The sequence below is a fragment of the Mauremys reevesii genome, linkage group 24, assembly GCF_016161935.1.
Source record: "Mauremys reevesii isolate NIE-2019 linkage group 24, ASM1616193v1, whole genome shotgun sequence".
Classification (NCBI taxonomy): domain Eukaryota; kingdom Metazoa; phylum Chordata; order Testudines; family Geoemydidae; genus Mauremys; species Mauremys reevesii.
In genome coordinates this window covers 89,600-113,712 of record NC_052646.1, presented here as the reverse complement: position 1 = coordinate 113,712, position 24,113 = coordinate 89,600, and the positions used below count along the sequence as shown (strand labels likewise).

At 41.2% G+C, this 24,113-nt stretch overlaps 1 protein-coding gene and 1 non-coding gene across 5 annotated transcripts; both read right to left on the bottom strand.

The window, feature by feature from the left end:
* Positions 1–770: 770 nt before the first annotated feature.
* On the bottom strand, positions 771–20,383 carry KHDC4 (KH domain containing 4, pre-mRNA splicing factor). 4 transcript variants are annotated; one of them, XM_039512920.1, is made up of 14 exons: positions 20,232–20,383; positions 19,774–20,014; positions 15,955–16,083; positions 14,730–14,809; positions 13,035–13,087; positions 9,485–9,648; positions 8,946–9,157; positions 8,156–8,216; positions 6,844–6,901; positions 6,335–6,588; positions 5,626–5,781; positions 4,149–4,261; positions 3,222–3,313; positions 771–2,241 (listed from the first exon to the last, which is right to left on the bottom strand). In XM_039512920.1, exons 1-14 carry the CDS (start codon positions 20,366–20,368, stop codon positions 2,042–2,044), a joined length of 1,950 nt encoding a protein of 649 aa, XP_039368854.1. In that variant the 5' UTR covers positions 20,369–20,383; the 3' UTR covers positions 771–2,041. The 4 variants fall into 4 exon arrangements, 3 of the variants coding, with proteins under 3 accessions (XP_039368854.1, XP_039368852.1, XP_039368853.1); XM_039512918.1 differs by having other exon boundaries at positions 15,955–16,077; positions 20,232–20,347; XR_005591065.1 differs by having other exon boundaries at positions 2,185–2,241; positions 4,149–4,233; positions 20,232–20,347.
* On the bottom strand, positions 9,254–9,381 carry LOC120390775. The gene has a single exon (XR_005591138.1).
* Positions 20,384–24,113: the final 3,730 nt, after the last annotated feature.

Sequence of the window (24,113 nt, the reverse complement as noted above, 5' to 3'; positions counted from 1 at the left end):
GGTTTATTAAAAATAAATTATGGGAATTGGTTTTAAAAGTAGGTGATAAGATATGTTGCTCTAAGCATAGTATAAATAAAACCAAACCCAACAATAAAAGCCCTGCCAAACCAAAGCACTACATTGCATAAACAATTCTGCCCTTGTACAGAGGATGAGAGAGAAGAAAAAAGTCACGACAGAAATTAGTCATTGCTTAATGCACTACCAAAAGGGGCTCAGATATTGCAGTGATGAGGGTAGCAAAAGAACCTAAATAGAACAGAACAAAAACTTCCATTTTTTTTAAATTGTAGACCAAGTTTAAGTGGAGAATTTCCTTTACATTTTTTTTATTTACAGATTGCTTGCTACTACAAATGAGCATAACTAAATGGTCCAACTGGTTTTAAAAAAAAACATTTTCTGATACTATTTTAAAAGGTGCAATATGTGGCCCATTGTTTTTCTGCTCCTTTGCACTCACACAAAGTTCTGTCAAATGGAAAAAACAAGCTACCACTAATGTCCAGTTATGGTAGTCTTAGCCACCTGTAACAATAAAAAGGTACAATATTTTCAGACAAAAGTGATTTTTCAAGTTGTGTCCCATTAAAAACGGTTAAGGTTTTAAACCCTTTTCTTACTAAGAATATTTCACCAAAGTCTGTGTCTGTTAAAACACCAAATTAAGGGGTAGACAGAGGCTGTCACCATTCCCACCCCAGGTGAATGTGATGTACCCAAGAAAGTTATCTGATAGAGCTGAAGAAAAAAGATGGAAGCAAAAGGAATATTTGTATATTTATTTATAAGGAAATTATGTTTCTATAATTATTTACAACATGTAGGAAACCAGAGAATAAGTTTATACAAAGCCAGCCAGCCTGCAAGGTAGTCAAAATGTGTAAAAGTTACACTTATTACAATACTTCAAACTATTACTCATGTTTCAAATGCAGACCAGCACCTCCATTTACATTGTGTCCCACCACACATTAGTGGATTCACACATCAATGTTATCAATACAAAAGAGTAATCTTTTGGCAACAGCTTGCCATGATAAGAAAGGCCCCTTTGCAGTTCCAGTCACTGTAAACAATCCACAATTTATTCAGAGGTTCCGCTTCTGTGCTTCAGTGAAAGAGCAGTGCTTGCAATCAGGTCTTTGGAGATACGCAAACCAGGATGCTATATTTCTTTGTTAAACAGTCATAAAACAAATCTGGTGGAATCAGACTCGGAAATTAATGACAGACTGACACCAATATAACTAGTAGTATCACATGGACCAGCTGAAGGTGGTTAGAGTGTACATACCACTGATATACCAAGTATGTCCAAGTATTAGTAGCAAGCCAAATCCATCCAAAACAAATTATGGGGGAAATCTACATTTCCCCTACACACACACTCCAAGAAATTTGCCTAGAACCAAAAGTTATTTTGAGTTACTGAAATTGCATTTTGGAATTAAAGGGGTGAGGGGGGTGGTGGGAGGGAGGGGAGAAACACACATGGGAGCTGCTTAAAGTAAATACAATTAGGAATTTAAGGAAACATGATCTTAAAAATTAATTGTGTAATGCATAGATTTTCCTTTCTCCGGTGAAAGTCCAAACACTGAGGACATCTGTTGTCACCACTGACTCAAACAAGTTGACAAAAGGAAAATTACTTAAAATAAACACATAAAATCTGTACTTAAGTCAGCCTGGCTGGCTGTCTCCATTTCTGAAGCTATCCAGGGCACATGGAAAATGCCGGGGGAGCGACATACCTCCCTGTTCTTGTTCTGTGAGCACATTCCCTCACTGTATAAAAAGTCCGTGCTGCACTGAATTTGTGATTTCAAATAACTTTTCATAGATGACAAATTCACTGCGGAAATATGGATTGTAAAAATATTATAGAACCCCTTTCAAAAGGGAATAGTGCACCCTTAGCAGCTTCTGCAAAGGTAAGAACAATGTACATTTGCAAAGTTCATTTTGTAATATACATGCATTATTGCTAGAGAAAAAAGGTGTAACTGAGGGTACAAAAACTGTTCTGTAGCTTCTATGGTGCCATCCAAAATGGCATCTGTTGTTTAGCTCGTTGTTGTGAGGAAGGATACTGGTATCCCAAACTCCATCCCTGTGAAAAAGTACTTGCATTTTTATGGCCACCATGTTCCTCTTCTTCATCTGATGAATCTCCAGTATAAGACACCAATCCAAATCCCTTTTCAGCAGTTTTCATCTTCTTAGCTGGATGATCTAGAGGAAAAAAACATCTCCCACCCCAGAGAAGGAAGAAAAAGATGAAAATACCCCAAACAAGTTAATTAATAAAAAAAGACGTTAATTATAAATTGTTAGTTGGACACCATTTTGAGGTCACAGGGTCAATGGTCATCCAAGGTCGGATGTCACACGAAACAGCACCAGCAACGGCACATGTAAGAGAGCAGAGAAAGAAAAAAGAAACACAAAAAAAAGGTAAAGTTAGCAAATGAGTTTAACTGACTGCAATTTCACCGTTAAGAGATAAATATGTAAAGAAAAGTCCAAATTTAATCATAAGAAGTCTAATACAATGGCAAACTCTGGCATCAATAGTGGAGAAAAACTGAGGTTAAACTAATATACTGTGTCTGCAGCTCTTTGATACAAGGAAATGTAAATGCCTTGAAAATTGCACAAGTACAGGGATTTAAAATGTTCTCTCAAGTAGCAAATATTTGATGCTACAGAATCCTATGAAAAGATGGAATCGACTAAGGATTTCTGTTAGCTGTGGACCACTTCGGGCAAATGTCTACTAGACACATGGCTTATGTTAATGACTGGCTTAATATACAGAGCTATACAATTTGAGCCTGATGGTAATGTAAAACTATGTGATATATGAATTCTTATGAGCTGTGCCTGGGCTCAAAATTAAAGAGGCCTTCCTCTTTCTTTCAAAATAAGAGTTAAACATATCACAGTTCCCAAGGTTTTTCTAACACTCACTTAATTATTTACCTTAGCTCTCAGAAACTAGATATCTCATGTGTTGACAGTTCAAATCTATGTAAGAAATGCATGGGTTTAAAGCCAGTAGAACATGCCCATCCTCTCACTTAGAGTTGCAATCCCAAGGACAGCCCACAATTGATTGGGCATTTCAGTATTTGCCAAAGTCAACATTATATCAGTACCTTGCAAGTCAAGCTTGCTTTCGCATATGAATTTGTTTTGTCCATTGTGCTCACCGTGGTTGCCCAATAAGGACCCCGATCCATTTCTTTCTTCCGATTCTGTTTTCATTCCGGTCACTGGAAAAGCTGGTGGAGGCATCAACTGCCTGTTTTAATAAAAGTATTCTTTAATTATTAAATAATTTAGTAATTTTTAAATAACTATTGACCTATTTGATTAATTTAATTATTCAATAATTAAGCAATATAAAGTATTGGTTTAGGAGGGATTTAAAGAGGAGAGAGAGGGAGGATGTAAAATTATACAACATGGGATTGGAGTAAATTCTAACATCTTGCTAAAGATCTAACACAAACAGATTAACATTGTTTTATGATTTTAAAGGAAACATCCTGCTTGCATGATATTTTCCCCATCAAGCATAATAACAAACTAAGTAGATGGGCCATCTCATGGATAGCTCACCATGATTAAGTTTCCAAATAATTTGATAATCTGATCATTTATATTTCAAAATACCCAAGAAAGTTATTCACTTAGTTCTAAAGCAGATTTGAGAGTTTTTAAAACTTTACTAATATCCCAGATGTATTTTTGCATGACCTCAAATAAGATCTAGAACATTATTTCTCAACCTCTTTGAATTGGAAATTCTTTTTTTGAAGTTAAAAAAAATAGATTGCAACGCCTTCACATTTACTAAACATCTCAGTGAGAAGCCTACATAATTTGTGAGTGTTTCAAGATGTTGACAAAGAATACTTAACCTTGAAGGTAAGGGTGTGCAGGGAGTGGGAACCAAGATCTTCTTTAGATAGTAAGAAAATTTTCAGTGCCTCACAACCCTTCTGATTGGCTTTTGTGACCGCTGTGTGGGTCACAGTCCACCAGTTGAGAAACACTGATTTAGAAGTTCAGCTTTTCTTTAGGATTAACATATATGACTGTAATCCTTTCGTACTTTAGTTAAGCACATTTACCTGTCCCTCTCTCTCTCCTTTCCTGAGGAACTTGCTGGCTTCGATCCTGCCCCATCGATTTCACTCTGACTGGAGAAGCCTGTACCTAAATTAGTCATATGAATGGGTCCATGCTATGAGCAGAAAAACACATGGCATTAGCAAATCTACGACTATGATATAAGTTACATCTCCTTAATGAAAATGTCAGGAAGACCAACCTTTCGGAGTGTATTGCAAACTACAGACTGGATTTAATATTTCCAATTTTCTGGGTCTAATATTTTTGTGACTGCACTATACATAAGAGATCAGGAAATATCTACAGCTCTCTAAAGTAGTTATTCAAAATGCTTTTTCCTACAGTATCCTGAACAAGGTAACTTATGTATATAAACATCTATGAATTGTCACAAAGCATTTTGTATTGCATCTGTAACCACAGTGTCTACTGTAACCAGTGTCTAAAGCCCAGATTTTTAAAGGTATTCAGACACTTAAAGTGCTTTAATCCGTTTTGAAATTTAAATTTAGGCTCCTGAACCAGTTAGATATTGCAACACTGAGCACCGCAATGGCTAAATACTTTTAAAAATCTGGGACCAAGTGCTGAGGTAGAAGAGACTTTACACATCATCTAGCTCACCTTCCCCACAGTGCTTCATTGTACAGCCATTAAGCAGTCGGACAACTATCTACTTCCTTCATAGGCTAAAACAAAAATGCTACTTGAAACACCAATTTTCACCTCACATACATTTGTGGGTGCAAACATATCTGCCATTTGAGATTCTGATCCTGAGTAATTTTTAAAATGTTTTCTGCCAAAACAGCCTTTTAAATGCAAGTTTGGGTAAATTTTATCAGGGGCAATTTGGACTCAGGAAAATACTTCAGGCATGAGAAGGCACTTTTCCATGGTGGAAACTACCCTTACACATCGAAGTTTCTGAGGAACAGTGGTAAATTTTAATAAATTTAATAATTGTAATAAATTTTAACTTAATAAAAAATAATTTTTATTAAATTAAATATGGCTGTTTGTATGGAGTAAGATTTTTATCACGACTTTATGCCTCATGCTATCTCAAACAAAAAAAATGAAGTCTAGTCTTACTGTAATCCTCCTAATTACTAAAAACCTGAATAGAAGATTCTGGAAGCAATCAATATACTTTTTCTCACAACAAAAGCAACAATTGCTTTTCATTATGGAAGACGGTGAAAAGGAAAATTGTTTAATTTTTGTCTGAAAGAAATGGGAGACATTAGATGCAAATGGTGCATCTGTTCCAAAGAACAGAAGTGTTAAGTCTCATCTTCACCACTCATGATTACATTTAAAAGTCTATTTAATAATTCACTAGCATCTCCTAAAGGTCTTAGATGACAGTCATGAAACAACTCAAACTACATTAAGAATGACCACTTTACAGCAAAGTCTCTTTGTAGGGAAGGGAACTGGAGGCAGGTACTAAAATTGCTTATTTTATTGCACCTGGTATCCCAGCAGTCCTGACTCTCTCTCATCTGGTAGCTCCTCAGTGAAGCGCCTCTTTTGGCCCTGAGGCTGTGGTTGGACTTGTGGCGGTGTAGCAGTCGGCAAGGTTGTTTTTACTGGGGCAGCAGGAAGAAAAGGCCCACTCAGCGGACTCTAGTGACCACAAAAAATTAAACAGATAGCATGTAAGAATCTGATATTATACTAACAAAGATAATGGTTTAAACTGATTAAAGTTTACACAAAGGAATAAAATACATTTCACTAATTTCTCCTTATAAGTACTAAAAAGGCAGATAATTTAAAAATTGTATTTAGTTTAAAGGCCCACTAAGTAGCGAAGTTGTGGAATGCTATCTTAAAGTGATAGCTATTCAAACCTGCTCTACCAGTGTAATTGTGGTGCAGTTTATGACAATGCCCGTGGTAATTAAAATTATTTCCAACATTAACACAGATAACAGGAATTCAAGAAATTTCTGCCTGACTAATGGATACATGCTATGAATGGAGTTGTCATCTCTTAGGTGATTGTAGCAGTACTTGACTCGAAGAGACCCAACAAAATAGCAGAAGTATTTTATACAAGCATATCCTGAAGAAGTAGTCATCTTGAGTCTTAGAGCTACTATAAAGATTTCTGTTAGCAGAGGCAGAAACTTGTTAGCCAAGAACTTTAGGCCAAGTTACGCATCCCTTTCCCTACCTGGCCGGTGCTAGCTGGCGGTTGTACTTGTGAAATTGGATACTGTGTGGGCACAGGTGGTACTCCTGTGGGTAATGCTGTTAACACTCCAGGTGCCAGTGGCACTGCAGGTGGTACTATGCCTGGTACTCCATAAGGTGGTTGAACTGGCTGCTGAGGAGGAGGAACAACAGGGTAACCGGACTGGTAGCCATTGGATGGATAGTATGATGGCTGAGGAGGTATGCTATTTATAGCAGCAGTTTGTGTGAAACCTGGTGGGGGAGAAAAAGAAATAAAAACAATTACTTCTAAATCAGCTGCAGAATCTAAAAAAATCCATTTAATTGACAAGGAAAGGTAAAAAAAGTCAGCTGTTGTTCACTGAAGATAAATGAGGGGAAGACTTTCAAAATTAACAGGGAAAAATAAGACTGTTGCCCAATACCATCTGACTGATATATATGTAAGTGTAAATATTGCTCATAGAAACAAGGTAACTTGCAAGCGTCAAAGATATTAACACATACCTGCTAAAGGTACTGCAGTGGTTATTTGATTCACAAATCGGGAGTATTCAGCATGAACCTTCAAAAAGACATTAATAGATTAGCAAGTAAACGTATACCATGTCAGACTAGCTCTTTGGGGCAAAGAAAATTTCTTACTACATATTTATCCAGCAACTAGCACAATGTGGCCCTGACTCTAGGTTCTACCAAAAGCACAGTAATGATAATGATCCAAGCAATAAAAGGAAAAGAACAAAGCCAAGTCACTGGTATGGCATGTGAGCATGACAGATTTCTATCAGAGATGTATTGCTGGAGTCACTAAAGGTTAGTTATGACATTCTGAAGTATTTTTATTCTTAGAAGTTCACTTTAGAATGTCCAAAAGACCATGAGGCGCCCATATTTGAACACTGATAGTACAAGGAAGAATTTGGCACACCAGATTGAGCTGTTTTTATGCACTATATCCTAACACCATAACAGAGAAAAAGATAAGAAATGGATTCTACATACATTTGAATATGAGCAAAACATGAATTGGCATTGGACAATTTTATGTTGCAACAGATTGCGTCTCCTGAAACTCTCAAAAAAGTATGGTAAGAATGGCACAACCATCATGAGAAACAATAGGGTCTCTGTAGGTGGTATGCACCCTGATTAATTTAAGTTTTCTGCTTAAGAGACGTTTGCATATACTCAAGGTTCCTTAATGCAAGTGTGTTCTGAAAGTAATTTAATATCCCTCCCAAGGGTATGTGCAGAAATGTAAATTTTACTGCTTTTGGGGAGGGCACTGGTGGGGGACGCAGAACTCCTCCAGCAGGGGTAGGGGAGCAAACTCCTCCACAGAACTCCTCCTGTTCCTGGGCTGTGGTGGGGAACAGTGAGAGAGCTCTTCTCCCCAGGGGCTTCAGCTGAGAGAGGGAACTCCTTCAGCCCTGGGGCTGTGGCAGGGAGAGCCTGGGGCTAGAGAAGTTCTGCTCTCCCCGCTGCAGCCCTGGGGTGGAAGGAGTTCCACTCTCCTGGGGCTGCTGTGGGGAGAGGGGAGCTCTCTCGCTCTCCCTGCCGCAGCCCAGGAGCAGGAAGAGTTCTGCATTCCCCGTTGATTACTGGGAAGGCCCGTGCGCATTTGCTCCCTCTTGCACTCACCCCTGCTCAAAGCCAGTTGTGTCCTTGAGACATACCACCACCAGCTTGTCAAAGCTTATGAAAAGTCTTGCTGAGAGCATAATAAAAGCAGTTACAACACTGAGGCATAGCAGAGCTAAAAGGGACCCTGAAATCTCATACTTATGTGAATAAGCTGCCATGAAAAGTCACTTACAGTTTGTAATAAATTCTCACACAGCTTTTTGGCAGCTGCCAGACCTTCTGGTTTTGGATGACTGGGGGGAAAAAAAAAAAAAAAAGAGTCAGGAACTTGAAAAAAATGCATTAGTGGTCTTGCTCTTTTATGGCTGAATTTTATGACTAGACTTGGGTGCTTCTTCCTCTTTACTTCCTCCATTGGTAGCGTAGTACCAGGCCTTTTCCCTATCCCTTCACATAGGTAATCAACTGCTTGTCTGCTCAACAGCACATCTAGACCTCTGAACTTTTACTGTCATTTAGAAAGTAAATTTGCCCCCACTTCCTTTTAAAATGAAAGTTCAAAGAGGCTCAGCTGCTGCAAGAAGTACTGCAGAGGTCAGTAACCTGATTGGAAGGACATTGTGTTTTCATTTTAAATTCTATCATTCATAAGATACTGGTAGCAACATTAAAAGGAAAATAATACATTCTTCCTATAGCCCATCTTCTGCTCTCAATAACAATTTGAAGGTGCTTAGAGTCTATAGATATAGTAGTGTTTTATTAAAGATTTAAACAGGGGCATAACATCTCTTTCTAAACAAATCTAACCAGAACTACACTGTACCGTGTTCTTGTGCAAAGCAATAAGTTAAGATTAAACTGCATGCAATTTTACCTCTTAAGAAAAGCAGTTGCTACATTAGAGATTTTTATTCAAGCTTACTCTGCTGTCAGATGAAGATATTTCTATGCTTTCAGCATAACCTGAAATTACATTCAGAATAACTTTAGACTGCACAGCTTCTTCAGGTTACCCATACCTTATGTAGATGTACATAGGTTCAAAGGCTTCTCTGCCTGAAGCTGGCTCTATGCAGCCTGATCCTTTCCCACGTAGGAAAACCTTGGCACCAGTCTCAATTTGAATGTGTTGTAAGTAGGAGCAGCCAGGCCCTTCCACCTTTTCCTTCACATTAAATGTAGGTACAGCATGTTCCAGACCAACAAATAATTTGTCTTGAACATAATGCATCTGCAAACATAACAGTAGACAGCTAATCATTCCATGTATAAAGTTTACAACTAATTTTCAAAGGTTAATTATTCTGACTTCTGTAGGAGGAAGTTTAAATGTTGGATGGTACAGTAAGTCCTCTGCTCTTCTGTAAGTAGGACTGCTCTCTCCGTCCCCTTCCTCTAGGAGGATGGTATCAGCAGAGCCCCACTTTACAGACTCCACCTTGTTAGTCCTCCAGTTATCACAGTGAATAAAAGACTTTAAAAAGACAAATTTATAAATGGGTAAATCTTACAATATTAGCATAAAATACCATAAGAATCACAGGTATGCATTACATACCCCTGATTGGAATGGAGGCTTCTGGCCAACAGTGGGAGACAGTTGGGCAATGGGAGCAGGCTGGTGATAAACAGTAACTGTAGCTCCATTGAAAGTTGGACTGGAACCAGTGGCAGCTTTCACTACTCCATTAGTAATTATTTCTTTAATTCGGTTTACAGCTCCTGTTGGGTATAACATAATACTACTTTAATTTCAGGAAAAGCATGCTATCAAATGACTAGATCTTCGGGTTCTTCATTCTTTAAATCCTTTCCTTTGATTGGACTACTCAAACCAGAAAACTGCTCTTCCTGTAAACAATATCTGCGTTACTGGCTTGCCCGATTTTAACAACCTAGTAGTGGAAAGTCTTCCAGAAGCAATAAACTGCTGCAATCATACCCCATTCCCCGGATCTGTTACATTCGGACCTCTTCAGCAGAGTTCCAACCCTTGCGGCACGCAAGCTGATTTTCAGTGGAACTCACAGTGACCAGGTCCTGGCCACCAGTCCGGGGAAGGGAACGGGACCGCATTTTAAATTTAATATTAAATGAAGCTTCTTAAACATTTAAAAAAAACTTGTTTACTTTACATACAACAATAGTTTAGTTATATATTACAGACTTATAGAAAGAGACCTTCTAAAAACGTTAAAATGTATTACTGGCACGTGAAACCTTAAATTAGATTGAATAAATTAAGACTTGGCACACCACTTCTGAAAGGTTGCCGACCCCTGCCTTAAAGTGACAAGGTACTAAACAAAATACAGCCCTGGCATTCCAGTCAGTTTACACAGGAAAAAATACTCTACATTTATACTAGCAGCAAAGAATCCTGTGGCACCTTATAGACTAACAGACGTTTTGCAGCATGAGCTTTGGTGGGTGAATGCCCACTTCGTCTCTTGCATCCGACGAAGTGGGCATTCACCCACGAAAGCTCATGCTGCAAAACGTCTGTTAGTCTATAAGGTGCCACAGGATTTTTTGCTGCTTTTACAGAACCAGACTAACATGGCTACCTCTCTGATACATTTATACTAGTATTATACACATGCTAACTTCGGAGTGCTAAAAGGACATGTGGCCAAGATACCTGACCAAAAGCAAACTAAGGCAACTGAGAAAAAAATGTTTTTTTGTCTGCACAGTCACTGTACTGCAATTCTACTCCTGGATCACTTAATTTACCACATCCTCACATTATTTGTTATATTAAATATCATTTATATCATGTTCCCACTACTCCACACACATTTAGACTACTGAAAACTAAGTCATCTTGAGGATTTTACTGATTTCATTTAATCCTTAACAGAAGAGAATCACTCTTATTGATACTATTATAATGGAAATAAGGACAAACATCTATCTAGTAAATGTTAGCGGTTTTTTACTTTATTTTTTGCTAACTATTTTTCACCAGATGAAACTTGGGGAAGTGACTTCACTCAGGAGAGAACAATCTTCTTAATTTTCATTATCTAAAAGATCAGATTATAGATTTTTAAAAGAACAAAGGCATTTGGAGCTTAAGATCACATCATTCCTGGGATTCAAACAAATCATTCTTTCTCCACTAAATTAATCATTCCCAACTGACTTTAGTCAATTATTAATTTAACACTTAAACAAGTAAAATTACAAATGCTCTCAGGGACCATCATTACCTGTGAGAAACAAAACAGGAAGCATCCCACCCATTGATTAGAAATCCTAAAAACAGTTTAAAAAAAAATTCCACAGCAACACTTTCCAGTCTCTAATATGAAGAGTACATGGGCCTCCTCCTTAACACTACCCATTACACTGCAGTGAAAGTCTTACTTGTGAATTCTCAACCTTTATGATTTTTTTTTAAATTAGTTTCCTATTTTTCAATCTAGTTTTTGTTTCTCAAAATAGGCTAAAATAAAAGACTTGTTTATACTGGGGAGCCATGTGAACATTACATTCTGATAAAAACATTAGAACGTAATAGCTCTGGTTCCAGCTCATTTGTGTAACCTAGATTCTAGGTGGAATTTTGCTATCAGTATGCTTGGAGACAGAATACTAGTTCAGAATTTCAAAGTGAGCAAAATCAAACTACTTGAAATTAAAATGTAAAAATACTAAAAGCTCATGTTAAGGGAGTCTATGGTTCCAAATGCAAAAAATCACCATAGCTCATTTACAAATATAGATAAAAATGATGTACAGAATCACAAACAAACAATGTAAATGCAAGCCACACTATCTCTATATTAGTCATTAATGCATAAACATAAAACAAATAAATATGGTTGATATGGAGCCAGATATTGCCCTGGTGCAATCCAACAAACAGAGGAGCAAAGGTCACTTTACTCCACTTTTGCAACTGCTGAATTCAGATCTGGTCCAGGGACTGGCATGGCCCACAACTGCTGTTCTAACCTACAGCTGTTACCCTCACAGCTACCTATGAATCTGCTCCTCAGCCCAAAATATCCTCACACAAAGTGATCCAGCAATATTCCAATGTTCCATTATGATGAGGCCTGCAAAGGGGGACAGGATGTGGTGACCTATGCAGTCCCTGTGCCAACAGAATTCCCAACATGGGGACCCAACATGTGTTCTGGACAGAACTGTGGTCCCTATGTCAGATTGCAAGTAATGTTTAGGATAATCTATGCAGTTGGGTGATCTATAGTAGCAATTATTTTAAAATATTTGTATGTAGAAATTACATAATTGAAGTCTGCATACATTGACAAATCTGTACATTACAGGAAAGATTTGGCATATGAGGGCTGCAAGTAGTGTAAAGGAGTTAAACTGGGAAGGTGAACTGACAAGAGCAGCAGATGGGAAGTTGAACAACTTCACTTATTCCTTTGTTTTTTTTTTAATTTGTCTTGGTGGGCTATGCAATCTAGCCTCTCTAATTCAAAACTCACCTTTTCTAACAACAGAGGGCTGGTTTACACTGGCATAGCTATGTGTCCAAGGGGTGTGAAAAATCCACACCTCAGAGATGTGGCTATGCTGACCTAACCCCCGGTGTAGACAGTGCTAGATCTATGGAAAAATTCTTCCATCAACCTAGCTACACCTCTCAGGAAGGTGGATTACCCTCACCAATGGGACAATCCCTCCCGTCGGCATAGGCAGCATCTACACTGAAGTACTACAGTGGCGCAGTTATAGTATTGAAGCTGTGCCGCTGCAGCGGTTTAAATGTAGGTGCGTATCCTTAGATTTGAATATACATGACCAGAGAGAGGGCCTCTCCACCTATGCCCCACCATGACAATTCTTGCTGTGTCTCACCTGAGGACAGATGGCAGATTATTCCTTTTGATGGTGGGGCTGCACCTGAGCTCAACAAGTCACACCTTGTGGTCCATCAAAGCCTTAGTTTGATGACTTGTAGGATGCAATGGAAGATGCTTCTGACTTTTCAACCAACAAGGGATTTACCATTAGTGCATGAACTGTTACCTTCTCCCAGATGATTTACAGCTCATAATAAAAATATATATCAAATTAATAAAAAAACACAATAGTAAAGGAACACAAAACTATGTATTACTTACTGTCAACTAGCTCCCGTGTCTGACCCTGGACATGGAGATACAAAGGCCGATCCCTATTAAAAGAAAACCAAAAACAGTCTATGGAAGCACTGACATCACCATCCAGTAATGAATTCATCCCAATTCCATTATGGTTTTGATAATGCTACATACTTTTCCTTAAGTATAATAACAATCCCTGCTTAATTCTGAGAGAAATGGCAGCAAAGCAGAGATCAGCTGCCTAAGTATAAATAAAAGTAACTGAGTATTTCTTAATTATGTATTTTTCATTTAATTTCATGACCCTTGATAGGCAAAGGCATATAGTCTACATAAAAAAATTCAGAAGTTCCTTATCTGAATGAATGAAGACTCCCTAGATTATTAAAACCAGGAGCTTGAAAAATATAATTACTTTTCATCATTTACACTGCATTTACTCTTTGGATTTCACTCATCTGGTTCAATTGCCCAAGCTTTGTCAGTTTCACTTTCTGGTTTGCATATATTAGCATGCTGTCATCTCCCAGACTTTTACTGTGACAGGCCTACCAGCCCAAGAGGTGGCAATCTCCACAACAGTGGGCTCCTCACTAGGAGTGACATCTTGGCTCTACTGAAGCCAATGGCAAAACTCCTGTTGACTTAGAGCCAGGATTTCACTCTTAACAGCATGCAAGCCATAATCCAGAGTTCCATAATGAAGCACATAACATCTCCCACACACATGCTATTTAATAGTGTAGCAAAATATTAAATATGCATTTACATATCTGAAAAAGGAAACTCCACCCTGGTAGCATTCATGAATGCACCTATCCTTGAGCTGGTTATGTAAAGAAAATGTACCTCAAAATTGACATGCTGTAATTCCATCAATAGCATTTTGATAAACTACTAATTTAAAGCTTCACTTGAATCTCAAAGCAAGAATTCCTAGTCTCAGTGCAAATAAGTTATTCTTGAAATGCTCATAATACTATACACTGAAATACTTGACAAGAGAGATAAACCTTCACAGGTACTAAAGTTCCTGGGGGCAGCTAAAAGCAGTTTTGATTTCATATTAGTTCAACCATAACCACAGTTATTTAGTATTTGCACTGTCGTAGCGATTAAGAGCCCTAGTCATGGGCCAGGATCTCACAGTGCTAGGTGCTGTACAAACACAGCTAGTCATGTGTGAAAGTAGAATGAATTATATTGTAAAAATAAGAATGGATTAAAGAAATGTTGTATGTACCTTTAAGCAGAAATAAGAAATGTTGAAATACAGGTGCCAGGAAAAGAAACATTAGGCATAAACAATGGTGCTAATGGCAAAACATTAACAGAAGATGGGTGATAGTTAGTAAGGAAATAAGATATGCATGCCTAGCCCAGGTAAACTTATCTGATTCCTTTGTTATCTTGTTAAGTTCTCACCCTTTTATCTGTATAAATAAGATAGTTTGTGTCTTGCATGGTGCTCACATTATCTGGGTGTCATTAGCAGAGCGCTGTGCTAATAAAACAGAGTGGTCTGACAAACTGTGAGTCCTGAGTCTAACTTTGACACATGCAATCAGTGTTTCAGCCTGATGATAAAAGCCTCCATAATAACCACAATACTGACTTACCCTGCTACATAACAGAGAATCTTTGAGGGTAACTATATATATATCCACATGAGTATCCAACCATGATGCCAAGTAATTTAAAAGAACTACAAACCCAGGTCCTAATTTTGCTTTCTCCTCCACAGTCATGAACCTCCCTCGAGTAGAGACAGCTGCTCCACTCAGACGACTTATCTACAGACATTAAAAAAACCAAAAAACAAAACAATTATGAGTAAAGCCCTACTTGAATTGGAGGATGATTGTAAAATAACTGCTGCTGAGTTGTGGACAAGACATGGAAAATAGCAGGAAAGTAATGACGGACCTTTATTAATTTGGAAAAGCCAGAGAAGACCTACTTGTTTAAGAAAAATTTGCTGGAACAATATAAAGTGTTGATTTTAGAGATGTTACCTGACAGAGAGATTATAAATACTACACAAAAAAGTTACATTGGGCACTTCAGTTTACCTTTAATTATACAAGACAACATTAAATTACATCGAAAGAGAACATATTTAAAGCTGAAAATGGGACTTGTGTTTGTTTGTGGTACCAAATTACAGGGGTTTCTTTAAAAAAAAAAAAAGGACTACAAATTCTCTGGCTTCAGGATATAAGCTAACCTCTCACTAATGGGAATTAGCAAGACACTTCTTTCAGGGGCAATTTATTTCACTTTGTTTCTTACATCTTTATTTGAAGCATCTGATACTAGCCACAGCCAGAAGTCTAGAATAGATGGACCAGTGGTCTGATCCAGTATGGCAATTCCTATATTTCTACAAAGACTGCGCAGAGGTGTTGCCTTTATAGGCAAGAGAAGGAGGAAAATCAATACATTTACAAATGTTCCAGCTATGTGAGTAATCAAAGTCATACCCAAGATAAATAAGACCATCTGGAATAGAAGGCATTTCTATTCTAACATCATAAGTAAAATTGATTTGATTAGTCCCTAGAAGATAAGCGTTCTAATCCAGTTGTTCAACACTAACAACATGGATTCCTCAAACTGGAACATTAAAACTAACTCATGGGAGAGCTGAATGTTGCTCCAGCCACAGTCTACCATGTCTCAGTATGATGTCTATGTAAATTATTTTGAATATTTTTACAAGCAGTCACATATTTCACTATTATATTGCATAGTTTCAAATTCAGAATCTAGTCACTCTGGCCAGTAAGTTACAATGTGGCTTACAGACCCCTGCTCTCGCCCTACCCACAACCCAAACACTTTTGCAAGGAACCTTCCCTGAATCAATGAACATTAATCCTTTTAAACTTTAAAAACAGTTGAAAGCCAAAGAATTAGATGCAGCTTCTTTACACACCTCATCCTGAGTTTGTCCTCTTGTCAACAGGTTTCTGCATGTGAGGGGCACATCATTGATTTCCACTTCTGCTACTACAAGGTCATCTTTACTTTTGCTTGTAGCTGGACCTTTCCCTGGGGCCTGTAGCTTCAACAGACCGTTACAAAACTTGGATACATGGCAATACTCAGTTTCACTGTATAATAGGACAAATTGACCTGAATGGCCCTTTAACACAAATAACAATGTTGTCTTTCTATCCCTCAACTCATTGCTTTACAAACAATAAAATAAAGTTATTAGTTATATCTAGTACTCATTACTTACCTAGCTCTTCACATCTTCAAATACCCTGTATAAATACCAACTGCTCAATCCTTCACAACACTTCTCTGAGATGGGTATTAGTATTTCCATTTTACAGAGAACCTGAGAAAGGAAGGTCTTTGTGGCTAAGGAACTGGATTCCTGTGAGACTTTGGACAAGACACAATTTCTATTTGCCTCAACTACCCGTGTGTAAATTGGAAATTATAATTTCTTTCACACTTAGTGTAAACTGTAAACTCTTCCAAGCTGGGATTGTCCTTTACCATGTGTTGGTACAGTGCATAACAAAATGGGGCCCTGATCTCAGTTATAGTTTCTAGAGACTATAATTAAACAAATAATCATGATAACAGAGGCACAAAGAGGTATAGCTGGAGGAGGTTACAATCACTTTGGAGGACAGGATTAGAATTCAAAATGATCTTGATAAAAATAATAAAAAAAAAATATGGAGATATATCTATCTCATAGAACTGGAAGGGACCCTGAAAGGTCATTGAGTCCAGCTCCCTGCCTTCACTAGCAGGACCAAGTACTGATTTTGCCCCAGATCTGTAAGTGGACCCGTCAAGGATTGAACTCACAACCCTGGGTTTAGCAGGCCAATGCTCAAACCAGCAAGCTATCTCTCCCCTTTAAACTGGAGAGCTAGCCTGAAATTAACTAGATGAAATTCAATAACGATAAGTGCAATTTCCTAGGTTTAGGATGGAAAAATTAAATGCACAAATAGAAAATGGGGAAGAACTGGCTAGGCAGTAGTATTGCAGAGAAGGATTTGGGGTTAGAATGCATTACAAATTAATTATAAACCAATAATCTGATGATAATATAGTTTTGGAATGTATTAACAGGAGCGTCATATGTAGGACACAGGTAACTTATGCTCTGCTTGGCACTGGTGAGCATATTGTGTCCAGTTTTGGGCACCACACCTTAAGACGATATGGACAAACTAGAGAGAATCCTGAGGAAAGCAACAAAAATGATGAAAGGTTTAGAAAAAAACGACTTATGAGGAAAGATTAAAAATATTGGGTATGTTATGTCTTGAGAAAGACAATTGAGGGGGGACCTAATAGTGAAAACATGGTACCATTGGTGTTTACGGAAACAAAGTAAATTAGGAAACATGAGAAGTTATAACACACCAGTGGTTCTCAAACTTTTATGCTGGTGACCCCTTTCACATAGCATTCCTCTGAGTGCAACATTAATTTAATTTTAATAAATTAAAAACACCTTTTATATATTAAACACCATTATAAATGCTGAAGGCAAGGCAGGGTTGGAGGTAGAGGATGATGGCTTGTGACCCCCCAGGTAATAACATCACGACCCCCGAGGGGTCCCAACCCCCAGTTGGAGAACCCCTGCAATACACTTTACAATACTCAAAAACATCCAAAGAGTGGACACACTTCATGCGCTCCTTCCATGGTGATTTTGAAGACTGCTTCAAATCAAAATACCTTCCCATGTTTCTTTCCAGGAGATGCAACACCCTACTGAGGCCAAAAACTTCAGATCCTCATGTTAGAGCCCATATCATGAAACAATAGAGAATGAGGTTCTGTGGTTGTTTCATAGGAGGTTAAACTCATCAACCAATGGTTTCAATTTCACCAGTTAGCAAAATTCTGATGATTCCTCAGAGCAAGGAGATCTTACAGAAATGTTTACTACATAAGCCCATAAAATAGATTTTCAAAGCAAGTTTTAGATAAACCTTCCATCATTTCAATATTTTTACTCAGTGAATAAAGACTGACAAAATAAGGACTACAATTTTTAATGCAACTTCACAGCACTGGCCCTGTTACATTATGCAAACTTGGTGGAATTGATGGCTCTTTCTACCATCAGCAGGTACTAGAAATGACAGTGTAAACCATACCATAAATATCCAGTTTTTAAATAAAAATTTATAAATATTACATGTCTACTGGCTAGAACAGGAGGCTAGGAAGCAGAAACATCTGAGTTTCAAATCTGGCTCTACTACTGACACGGGAGTTCATCTACACTACCGCTGGAGGTATAATTTCCAGTTCCAGTAGACACATGACTCCTAGCTTTGATTGAGCTAGCGTGCTAAAAATAACAGTGTAGTTGTGGCAGTGCACAGGCTTAGAGTCTCAGATGGAATTATACTCAGACAGCTAGACAGTGCTGCTGCTCGCACTGCCTCGGCTACACCAACATCTTTAGCATGCTAGCTTTATCAAAGCTTGTTGGGATATGTAAGGGTTAAGTAAAGACCTGGGTAACTGCTAGCATGGTATTAAGAAGGAAGGCACAGTCTCTTCCTTTGATAAATAAAGTGCTACCCCTCTCCCTTCTCCTTGTTCAGGATTAATAAACATTGCAGCTGCATAAGGAATGTGGGGATCTAAAAGATAACACTGCTTTACACAAAGAGTATCTCCCCATCCCTTCCTTTCCCAGCTACATAAACAAGCTTGGGGTCATGACCCCATCCTCCTCCCCCTATGAACTGCTGATTAAGGGAACATGTCACTACAATTACTGCAAAAAAAAAAAAAAAGTATCTTCAAGGTAAACATTATTTGTAGAATATGCTAATGCTGAAAACAGTCATCAGGGCTGGGATAATTATATTCAGTATATAGCTATTAATATTCATTGTATGGGCATTCATATTACTCAATAAGGGTTTTGGGGGTGTTGCAGTAAATGTAGATATTTACATACTAACTTAAAAAAAGTGTGCCATAACTAATTCAGTGCTTACTCGACAGTTGAGTTGAAGAGAACAAGCACTGCAATAAAGAAATCCATCTACTCAATTCGCCAGATGGGTCAGCCTGCTCAATTGTCTAACAAAACTGGTGCGTGTATGTCTACTTTAATTGGAAATTACACCTTCAGATGCAGCATAAGTGTACCCTATGTGAATTTTTAAGCAAGTTACTTTTGTTGTGTATCTCTTTTTGCATCTGCATGGAAAACTTCTTGTGAGGATTCCTTACTTAAGGCCCTGCACATGCCACTGAACCCATGGCTAATTTTAACCATGTGAGCAGTATGGGCTCAAAAAGGCTACTTATTAAAGTTAACCATGTGTTTTTTATAGTATTGAAGAATTAATATGCATAAAGTACTTTGAAGAGACTATAAGTTCAAAATATTATTAAATCAAGTTAAACTTTTTTCCTTGAGGAGAGTTGTAGAACTGATCTCTCAATAACTGTAGCATCTAAGTTTCTAATGCCTTCTGAATACAAAGTGGGGTCTTTCTACTGAATTTTGTATTATCCAAGTCCTAAAATGGAGCTTCCTGTTCAATTATTAATTTTCCATTATATTTAAATCATCTACTCTTTTCAGAAAATTGACAAAATATCTGAAATCTTTTGCAGTTCACTGGACTGTGCCTTTAACTCAAACCCTAGACACTAGGTATTTTGGTGGCAAACTATATTCATGTATTATAGCATACATAAAGAGAGGAGGCCACAACCCCCTACCCTGCCACTCACTCACTTTGTCTGTAGTGTTCGCTGTTGGTTTCAGTTTTCCTTTAGCCATTAGCATCGCATTGATTTTCGCTGCCACAGCAGCAGCTGCATCCAGAGCCCCTGAGGGGGCCGCAGAGCTCTCGGAAGCCGGCACACCGGAGACGCCATCTCCGCTGCTCTGGAAAGGGCGGCCGGGCAGCGGGGCCGTACCAGGGAGAATGAAAAGCGCAGGAGACGGACCGGGCTGGTCCCACTTACTGCGGCGCCTGGAAAACAAAACACGTTCAGCTTCATCTCAGCTCCGACACCGCTCACACTTCCCACCGAAGTCTCCAACCGTTTCCCCCCCTCCCCCAACAACATTCCCCACCCTAAGCCGCAGCGACCGTCCTCGGCCCGGACCCCCGCGTCGAAATGCGGACTCCAAACCCCCACCCCCCAACCAACCAGAACCTGACTCTCGAGTCCTGGCTCCCGGCTCACCCGCCAGCGGCCCCAGAATCTCGCTGCCCTGTACTCCCCGCTGACATGGCTCCGACCCGGCTCAGCCACCTCCGCTCCAACCCCTTCGTCATTTCCGCCAGCTCCGGAAAACGGACGCAATTTCCGGCCGTTGTCATAGTGACCGCATGGTTCAAACGACTTCCGGTGTCCGATTCCACAGGAATCCAGTCACTGACGGTACCAAGGCGACTTCCGGTCACTGTGCCCAGTAGGATGTTGTTGATTAACGTACCGCTCCGGTCCGGTCGGGTCCGGTCCGGTCGTGTTTCGGTCACTGTTCACGGCAAGACTAGGACGTGGCAGGGCAGCAATGGGTTTAAAATATCAAATTTGCATCTCCGATTTGGAAGATTGAGGCGGATCGTGGCTCGTTCTCCGCAGAGCTGTGAGAGAGAGCCCAGGGTGGGGCTAGCAGGTCTGTAGGACGAGATCGAGGGGCGCTATAGCACAGCCTTGTGCCGGGGCGGAAAAGGTGGGCAGCATATTTCTGAAGGTTAGATCTCCCGTAGCTGCTGCAGAGCGGTACGAGGTGGTGAGTTATTGCCCCTCAGCCTCCTTTCTGCCTATAATCAGTGGCTGCTACTTAGAGTAGCCTGCAGCAAGAAGCTGTAACACAAGGGATGCGATCCCCAGAAGGCAAACACAGCACCCAGGAGGCAACCTCGCCCCAAGGCAATCCTGGCCCCACAAGGCAGTCACAGACCCTTGAAGGCAAACATGGCTCTCAGAAGACAATCACAGCCCCCATAAGGCAATCATGGCACTTTGAAGGCACTCATGGCCCCAGACAGCAAACACAACACCCAGAAGCCTATTATGCCCCCCCTGAAGCCTATCGTGGCCCCCTGAGAAGGCAAAAATGCCCCCCCAATAAGCCAATCGAGGCCCCCAGAACTCAGACACAGCTCTCAGAATGCAACTGTGGCCCCCATGAGGTAATCACGGCTCCCAAAAGGCAACCATGGCTCCCAGAAGGCAATCACAACTCCCTGAAGGCAATCACTGCTCCCCAAAGGGAATCACGGCACCCAGAAGTCAAACACAGGCTTCAGAAGGCAATCACAGCCCTCAGAAACCAATCATGACTCCCCAAAGACAATCATGGCCCACAGAAGGTGATCAGAGCTCCCCCAAAGGCAATCACCACTCACAGATGGCAATCACTGACCCAAAAAGGCAAACACTGCCTTCAGAAGGCAATCACAGCCCCGAGAAAGCAATCATGAATCCCTAAAGAAAAACAAACCACTCCCCAAGGAAATCATGGCCTGCAGAAGTCCTCCCAGAAGGCAATATGGAACTCAGAAGTCAATCACGGCCGCTCCCAGAAGGCAATAACCACTCCGAGAAGGGTTAGGGTTGGGTTGGGGTGAGGGTGGGGGTTATGGGTTGGGGTGGGGTTAGGGTTTAGGGGTAGGGTCAGGGTGAGGGTAGGAGTAAAGGCTTAGGGATAGGGGTAGGTTAGGGTAGGGGTTATGTTTAGGATGAGGCTGAGGGTGGGGTTAGGGTTAGGGTTCCTATGGGTAGGGCTTCCAGCACTATGGTTAGGGTTCCTAAGGGTAGGGCACTTGGAACTAGGGTTAGGGTTCCTCTGGGTAGGGTGCCCCGCCCTAGGGTTAGGGTTCCTATGGGTAGGGCTTCCCGCCCTAGGATTAGGGTTCCTAAGGGTAGGGCACTTGGAACTAGGGTTAGGGTTCTTCTGGGTAGGGCACTAGAAGCTAGGGTTCGGTTTCCTACGGGTAGGGCAGTTGGAGCTAGGGTTAGGGTTCCTATGGGTAGGGCAGTTGGAGCTAGGGTTAGGGTTCCTATGGGTTAGGGTCAGGGTCAGGGGTAGGGTTAGGGGGTTAGGGGTTAGGGTTTAGGGTTTAGGTTAGGTTTAGGGTGAGGGTGGGGGTGAGGGGTTAGGGTCAGGGTCAGGGTTAGGGTTAGTGGTTAGGGTTAGGGTTGGGTTAGGGGAGGGTGAGGGTGAGGGGTAGGGTTAAGGGTTAGGGTTAGGGGTTAGCGGTAGGGGTAGGGTTTATGGTTAGGGTTTAGGGGTAGGGTTAGGGTAGGGTTGGGTTAGGGTCAGGGGTAGGGTCAGGGGTAGGGCTAGGGTTAGGGCTAGGGCCAGGGCGAAGGCGAGGGTTGGGTTAGGGTTGGGGTTAGGGTTGGGGTTGGGTTAGGGGGTAGGGTTAGGGTTTAGGGTGAGGGTGGGGTTAGGGTCAGGGGTAGGGGTAGGGTTAGGGTCAGGGGTAGGGACACGAAGGGTAATGCACAGAGCATTTCCTGCATGGAGCAGCATTGACACCTTGTGGCCACGCAGGGTAATGCACAGAACAGTTCCTGCATGGAGCTACAGTGACACCGTGTGGCCACGCAGAGTAATGCACAGAGCAGTTCCTGCATGGAGCTACAGTGACACCGTGTGGCCACGCAGGTTAATGCACAGAGCACTTCTCACGGAGCAGCAGAGACACCATGTGGCCACGCAGGGTAATGCAGAGAGCAGTTCCTGCAAGGAGCAGCAGTGACACCGTGTGGCCACGCAGGGTAATACACAGAGCAGTTCCTGCATGGAGCCACAGTGACACCGTGTGGCCATGAAAGGTAATGCACAGAGCATTTCTCACGGAGCAACAGGGACACCATGTGGCCACGCAGGGTAATGCACAGACGATTTCTCACGGAGCAACAGACACACCGTGTGGCCACGCAGAGTAATGCAGAGAGCAGTTCCTGCAAGGAGCAGCAGACACACCGTGTGGCCACGCAGGGTAATGCACACAGCAGTGCCTGCATGGAGCAACAGGGACACCGTGTGGCCACGCAGGGTAATACACACAGCAGTTCCTGCATGGAGCCACAGTGCATGGAGTGTCACTGCTGCTCGATGCACGAATTGCTCTGTGCATTACCCTGCGTGGCCACACGGTATCACTGTAGCTCCATGCAGGAACTGCTGTGTGTATTACCCTGCGTGGCCACACGGAGTGTCTGTTGCTCCGTGAGAAATCGTCTGTGCATTACCCTGCGTGGCCACACGGTGTCCCTGTTGCTCCATGCACGAACTGCTCTGTGCATTACCCTATGTGGCCACATGGTGTCACTGTTCCTCTGAGAGAAATGCTCTGTGCATTACCCTTTGTGGCCACACAGTGTCACTGCTGCTCCATGCACGAACTGCTCTGTTCATTACCCAATGTGGCCACATGGTGTCACTGTTCCTCTGAGAGAAATGCTCTGTGCATTACCCTTTGTGGCCACACGGTGTCACTGCTGCTCGATGCACGAACTGCTCTGTGCATTACCCTGCGTGGCCACACGGTGTCACTGCTGCTCCATGAGAAGTGCTCTGTGCATTACCCTGCGTGGTCACACATTGTCATTGAATCTCTATGCAGGAACTGCTCTGTGCATTACCCTGCGTGGCCACACGGTGTCACTGCTGCTCCGTGAGAAATGCTCTGTGCATTACCCTGCATGGCCACACGCTGTCACTGTTCCTCTGAAATAAATGGTCTGTGCATTACCCTGCATGGCCACTTGGTGTCACTGTTTCTCTGAGAGAAATGCTCTGTGCATTACCCTTTGTGGCCACACGGTGTCACTGCTGCTCCATGCACAAACTGCTCTGTGCATTACCCTGCGTGGCCACACAGTGTCACTGCTGCTCCATGCAGGAACTGCTCTGTGCATTACCCTGCGTGTCTGTTGCTCCGTGAGAAATACTCTGTGCATTACACTGCGTGGTCACACGGTGTCACTGTAGCTCCATGCAGGAACTGCTCTGTGCATTACCCTGTGTGGCCACACGGCGTGTCTGTTGCTCCGTGAGAAATCGTCTGTGCATTACCCTGCGTGGCCACATGGTGTCCCTGTTGC

Bases quoted from the DNA above. Each gene is read 5' to 3' on its own strand.
- KHDC4 (XM_039512920.1), bottom strand. From the start codon at position 20,368: ATGACAACGGCCGGAAATTGCGTCCGTTTTCCGGAGCTGGCGGAAATG. The intron at 16,084-19,773 runs GTGAGTGAGTGG...GGTCTGTTGAAG, and splicing joins CAGCGAACACTACAGACAAA to CTACAGGCCCCAGGGAAAGG. The intron at 6,589-6,843 runs GTATGTGTTAAT...CTCCCCCACCAG, and splicing joins CACTGCAGTACCTTTAGCAG to GTTTCACACAAACTGCTGCT.